General features: G+C 38.1%; 1 protein-coding gene across 1 annotated transcript; it reads left to right on the forward strand.

Annotated features, from left to right (window-relative positions):
• The first annotated feature begins 290 nt into the window (after positions 1 to 290).
• LOC123541033 (dentin sialophosphoprotein-like) lies at positions 291 to 4,887 on the forward strand. Its single transcript, XM_045326384.2, has 2 exons — positions 291 to 3,585; positions 4,046 to 4,887. The coding sequence occupies exons 1-2, from the start codon at positions 378 to 380 to the stop codon at positions 4,225 to 4,227; spliced, it is 3,390 nt and encodes a 1,129-aa protein (XP_045182319.2). The 5' UTR covers positions 291 to 377; the 3' UTR covers positions 4,228 to 4,887.
• The last annotated feature ends 1,481 nt before the right edge of the window (positions 4,888 to 6,368 follow it).

Below are 6,368 nucleotides of genomic sequence, written 5' to 3' on the forward strand. Positions count from 1 at the left end.
ACTCGTTGAAATGTTATAACAATTATACAAAGACCTTTGAAAAGAAATCTGAAAAATAAATCAACAGTACAGTATGTTTCCGATTATTTCAGCCGCTTTTAGTTTCTTGTGTCTGTTAGTTCTCGGGAAGTACGTTTATTTTGACTGAATTCCTTTTCTAATTAACTAAATGTTTATATTAAATGGTGGGCGTATTTTACTTACTCAGCATTTTAGTCGCTCCTCTATATCTTTCAGGCTCTATCAATGCAAATGAACCAGTACAAAATTTCAAGGACAATGATACTATTCAACAGCTTAGGAGAAACATTCAGATATACCAAGATAGTTATTGCAAACAAAATACAAGATATTCACAGCAAGATGTGGCACAAAATATGGAATCTACTTATTCTAAGGACGATTATGGGAAATTATTCAGTATGAAACAATCTGATGCAAAACACATCAAAGATAATGCTTTCAGTATGAAACTGTCAAATAAAGAAGACAATAAAGTGAATTCATTCAGTAAGAAACTGTCTGACGCTACGGCTATCAAAGGCAATTCATTCAGTATGAAACTGTCTGATGCTACGACTAACAAAGAGAATTCATTCAGTATGAAACTGTCTGACGCCGACGACAGCGATAAGAATTCTTTCAATATGAAATTGTCTAACGCGGACGACAGCGATGAGAATTTATTCAGTTTGAAACTGTCTGATGCGAACGACAGGGATGAAAATTTATTCAGTATGAAACTGTCTGACGCGGACGGCAGGGATAGGAATTCTTTCAATATGAAACTGTCTGACGCGGACGACAGCGATGAGAATTCATTCAGTATGAAACTGTTTGACGCAGACGACAGGGATGAAAATTTATACAGTATGAAACTGTCTGACGCCGACGACACCGAGAGGAATTCTTTCAATATAAAACTGTCTGACGCGGACGAAAGCGATGGGAATTCATTCAGTATAAAACTGTCTGACATGGTCGACAGCAATGGGTATTTATTCAGTATGAAACTATCTGACGCCGCCGACAGCGAGGACAATTCATTCAGTATGAAACCGTCTGATGCGGACGACAGCGATGAAAATTCATTCAGTATGAAACTGTCTGACGCGAACGACAACATCGGGAATTCATGCAGTATGAAACTGTCTGACAAGGACGACAGCAATGGGAATTCATTCAGTATGAAACTGTCTAATGGCGATGACAGGGATAGGAATTCATTCAGTATGAAACTGTTTGTCGCCGACGACAGCGATGGAAATTTATTCAGTATGAAAGTGTCTGACGCCGACGACAGCGACGAGAATTCATTCAGTATGAAACTGTCTGACACCGAAGAAAGCGATGAGAATTCATTCAGTATGAAACTGCCTGACGCCAACGACAAAGACAGGAATTTATTCAGTATGAAACTGTCTGTCGCCGACGACAGCGATGGAAATTTATTTAGTATGAAAGTGTCTGACGCCGACGACAGCGACGAGAATTCATTCAGTATGAAACTGTCTGACACCGAAGAAAGCGATGAGAATTCATTCAGTATGAAACTGCCTGACGCCAACGACAAAGATAGGAATATATTCAGTATGAAACTATGTGACGCCGACGACAGCGATGATGAGAATTCATTCAGTATGAAACTGTCTGACGCCGAAGACAGCGATGAGAATTTATTCAGTATGAAACTGTCTGACACTGACGACAAAGATAGGAATACATTCAGTATGAAACTATGTGACACCGACGACAGCGATGATGAGAATTCATTCAGTATGAAAATGTCTGACGCCGAAGACAGCTATGAGAATTCATTCAGTATGAAATTGTCTGACGCCAACGACAAAGATAGGAATACATTCAGTATGAAACTATCTGACACCGAAGACAGCGATGGGAATGCATTCAGTATGAAACAGTCTGACACCGAAGACAGCAATGGGAATGCATTCAGTATGAAACTGTCTGACGCCAACGGCAAAGATAAGAATTATTTCAGTATGGAAGTATCTGACGCCGACGACAGCGATGATGAGAATTCATTTAGCATGAAATTGTCTGACGCCGACGAAAGCGATGGGAAGACTTTCGGTATGAAACTGTCTGACGCCGACGACAGCGATAGGAATTTATTCAGTATGAAACTGTCTGACGCCGTCGACAGCGATTGGAATGTATTTAGTATGAAACTATCTGACGCTGACGACACCGATGGGAATTTATTCAGTATGAAACTGTCTGACGCCGGCGACACCGAGAGGAATGTATTCAGTATGAAACTGTCTGACGCCGTCGACAGCGATAGGAAGTTATTCAGTATGAAACTGTCTGACGCCGACGACAGCGATGGGAATATATTCAGTATGAAACTGTCTGACGCTGACGACAGCGATGGGAATTTATTTAGTATGAAACTGTCTGACGCTGAAGACAGCGATAGAAATTTATACAATATGAAAATATCTGATGCGAAGGCTAAAAATGATATCTCATTCAGTATGAAATTGACTGATGCAAGAGTCAGCAAAAATGATGCATTTAGTGCGAAACTGTCAGACGTAGAGGTGAGCAAAAGAAATTCATTTAGTATGAAACTGGTTGATGCAAAGGTTGACAAAAGGAATTCATTCAGTATGAAACTGTCAGATACCAGAAAGTACAGTAGTAATAACAAAGGTCATGTACATTTAGCTACTGCTAGTCATGCCAACGAAAGTGAATCATACGAGGAAAGTTGGTTTCAGACAGCGAATACTCTTCGAAAAAATATTGCAGACGAAATAATAATATTCTTCAAAAATTGGAAAGAAACTATTCAGATTTTCTCAAAAGAATATATGTCTGATTTACAGTTTGTGAAATTATTTCCTCGAATGGCAGACGAAACATCACTTAAAGCGATAGGCTCAACAGACATATTTCTAAAGCTCTTTTGGCCTTTTGTATACGAAACTGGATTCATGAATCAAAAACTTGGACTTTTCGGTTTATCGACAGTGGACGTACCACATCATGAACAGAAAACAACTTTTTATTCTGCAGTTGAGAAGTCTCTTCAGCTTGGAATACCGTTCTCTGAACGTGAAGTTATATACAGTTTTGACGAGAATTCCAAGCTTATTATTAATCTGAACAGTTCAGGACTACTGAAAAACAGTGAAGCGTTCATGGACGCTAAACGACATCTTTTCAATCGTGACGAACGTGCGGAAATAACAAAGAAAATGGACGTTGCAATGAAATATTTGCATGATACAACGCCTGAGTTACACCGCACCATTATTCAGCTTGTAGCTTGTTTTGCATTTTATAAGTCAGAAGAACGCGTGCATGTGGGTGGTACATCATGCTCAACACCTGGCGTCATTTGGCTTGATCCGAGTGGTCTACAGAATGCCTCAGTTCAGTTCTTTGTTGAGCAGATAGTGCATGAATACATACATAATTCCTTATGTTATGCAGAGATGGTACACGGGATTTTCTCAGATCATTCAGATTTGCCAAATGCCAAATCGGTATCATCTATTCGACGCGAGCTTCGGAACTACGACAAGAGTTTTCATGCAGCATACGTTTCAACAGGTATTGTATAAAACATTAATATCTTGGTCAACAAGAGTTCTGTGTTGTCATATAGTTCTTTTAAATCATATATGAAATACTAGTTTCATGCTATTGCAATTTCAAGCCTTTCCGTGATGATCTAGCAACGACTCTCATTTTTTTTGAAACGATATGCTGTGTTACGTGATTTCTGTATCCGACAGAACATAGTCTGTCACCTGTAGCAAAGCCATTACCCTCTGTTAACATGTACCCATTTACCAGTAATATTTTGTTTTTAAATACTGCACAGTCTTCTAGCCGGTCTTTTAACTTAATGTCAGGTGCTTTTTTGTCATGAGAGCAAAATCATTATGGCTTTGTTTAAGAGAAACATACAATGTGTGTTTTACGTAGACACTTTTGACGTCGATATAAAAATCTATAATTTATATTACCAAACCTAAGGCAAATTTATTTCAAATGTAAACCTTTGTAGGTCTTGTTGCGTTCCACGCAAGAGCTGGAAGCTTAAAGAGGGCTGAAGAATTGGTTCCAGCACTCCGGATATCTGTCGATGATCTGGTGAAAGTCAACAAACAAACGGGGATACTGACCGAATCTGGAGGAGCCATGTTGCAAGCTATGGTCGACTTCCTCAAAGTCATTCTCCTCTACTGATGATACCAATTTTCCTATTGTAATGGTAATAATATTCCTATTGTAAAAACGAAAGTTCTTTTTATGTACACTACGTTAGGCTGGTGATGCCTTAGTATTTTGATTTCTTGTCGCCATGACTATTAAAAAGATCCCTAGTGGATCTGCATGGTCGTTGCGACTTTTAATATAATCTCTGTGAATTGTAACGATTGTAACATTAAGCAAAATATTTACGTAACACATGATAAAGTTAAACAAGAGTTCCCATTAAGGTGGAATAATACGCCCGTTCGGATTTATGCAAAATAGGACAGGCCAGTAAAAGTGGGCATTTAAACAACAATTCATTTTGAGGTATGTGTATGTGTTGGTAGTGTGTGTGTGTGTGCGTGTGCGTGTGGAGGGCTCCTCAAGTAAAACTTACTAATTCTGTAAATTATGAAAGCTACAGCTATTATACGTAAGAGCCCAGAAATGATAAATGAATCATTTTGTAATGTTTGAAAACTGCAGATGTTATACATAAATTGAAAGTTTATGAATAAGAGCCGGGGTCACTGTGACCTTTTACTTATCGAGCGACCCCAAAAATTTGGGACCTTCCTGAAGTAGTGCTTAGTTGAATAGTGTGTCTTATAGCCCTTGTAGTAGAGACATTACAACATTATAGCTCCGCCTACTTTATTACATATCCAGTCAGAGAGAGAGAGAGAGAGAGAGAGAGAGAGAGAGAGTGCTGTGTTTCTGTATGTTTATATGTATGTCAGTGTTGTAGTTACATTAATAAAAGATATATTAAACCATCTGACTTATGGTCAGGTATCTTTAAACATCAGTATTACAGCCCGGAAACGAAAATATTTACAGAAATTAAGTAAAGTGTCTGTTGCATTGACCTATGCGCCACTGATCCAAAAACCAGTAGGGATCCTTGTGTAGTAGTAATTAATCATTGAGTGAAGTTTATGATCCGTAGCTTTAATATTTTTGGCAGTGTGGGGAAACACGTGACTTAAAAAGGCAGATTACACGGAAAAATGGCCGATCATTTCTCCGATTCGCATGGAAAATCCAGGTATTTCTATTGGTAAACCTTTGTTTAAGATGTTCTATTATATCCTATCATATGCCGCTTACCTTCCGATTTCCTCCGGTACCCATACTTTTCATTCCTTTCACCTTTATTTTCCGAGAACACTTGGGAAGTTTGAATACATTCGCAGTTTTTGGGATGACGGTATCCACGGACCGACACAATTTTGTCCAGAAAATACAAATTACTGAACTAAATGACAGTACAATTACATGAAAAGTTAACCAAGTACCCTGTTCGACATAAACATGTAACGAACTGGCAAAAAGCAAAGCTGCCAAAAAGAGAATGTCGAAATCTACGAAATGGCGCTAAACATGTACACAGTTTTCAAAGGTGCTGTGCACGTACAGGATCAACTATTCTATTTTATATTATAGAAATACTTAAGTTGCCGCGAGGTTTTTGTATTTACACACACTATATGATTGTTTTTCGTTATTTATAATATTGTGACGTCTCAGCTTTAACTTAGTACGTCACCATTGTTTTACGTACCGATGCCAGATAAAACATTTTTTGGAAATCACAAAGATTTAGGCTATGTCTGTGGGTAGATTATAGCATAAAATATGATTGTTTTGTTTAAACACAACAGAGAATATTGACAGAAGACTCTGATTTACTCACTCGGCCATAGCTGTGTAAAAGAATATACTGGAAATCATTTGAATACACAACGCTATTTATCATATAAAGTGAATTTACTATGCCTTCTAGTTGTGAATAAGGAAACCGATTTGTTAGATTTATTTTCCTTTGCATAGGCGCTCCTTGCCCGAATCGGATGTGTTTTAATTGGCACATTAATTATCTAGGAGTTCGGTGGCATGCTCCGCCGGAAAATTGTTTAGTAAACATACGCCCTGTACTACATTCTGGGCACATCTGAGCATCTCGCCAGCAACACATTATTGTCAATGTATTTTTATACATTTATTTTGACTTTTTTTCCAGCATTTAAAATTGTGATCAGATGCCGATACTGACCTATTTCACTCACAGTTTCCCGTAGAACTACGTAGAGACACTAAAAAATAACAATGCAAAATAGGAAGAACTGGTT

Source organism: Mercenaria mercenaria, chromosome 16 (genome assembly GCF_021730395.1).
Source record: "Mercenaria mercenaria strain notata chromosome 16, MADL_Memer_1, whole genome shotgun sequence".
NCBI lineage: Eukaryota > Metazoa > Mollusca > Bivalvia > Venerida > Veneridae > Mercenaria > Mercenaria mercenaria.

Bases quoted from the DNA above. Each gene is read 5' to 3' on its own strand.
- LOC123541033 (XM_045326384.2), top strand. From the start codon at position 378: ATGGAATCTACTTATTCTAAGGACGATTATGGGAAATTATTCAGTATG. The intron at 3,586-4,045 runs GTATTGTATAAA...AAACCTTTGTAG, and splicing joins TGCAGCATACGTTTCAACAG to GTCTTGTTGCGTTCCACGCA.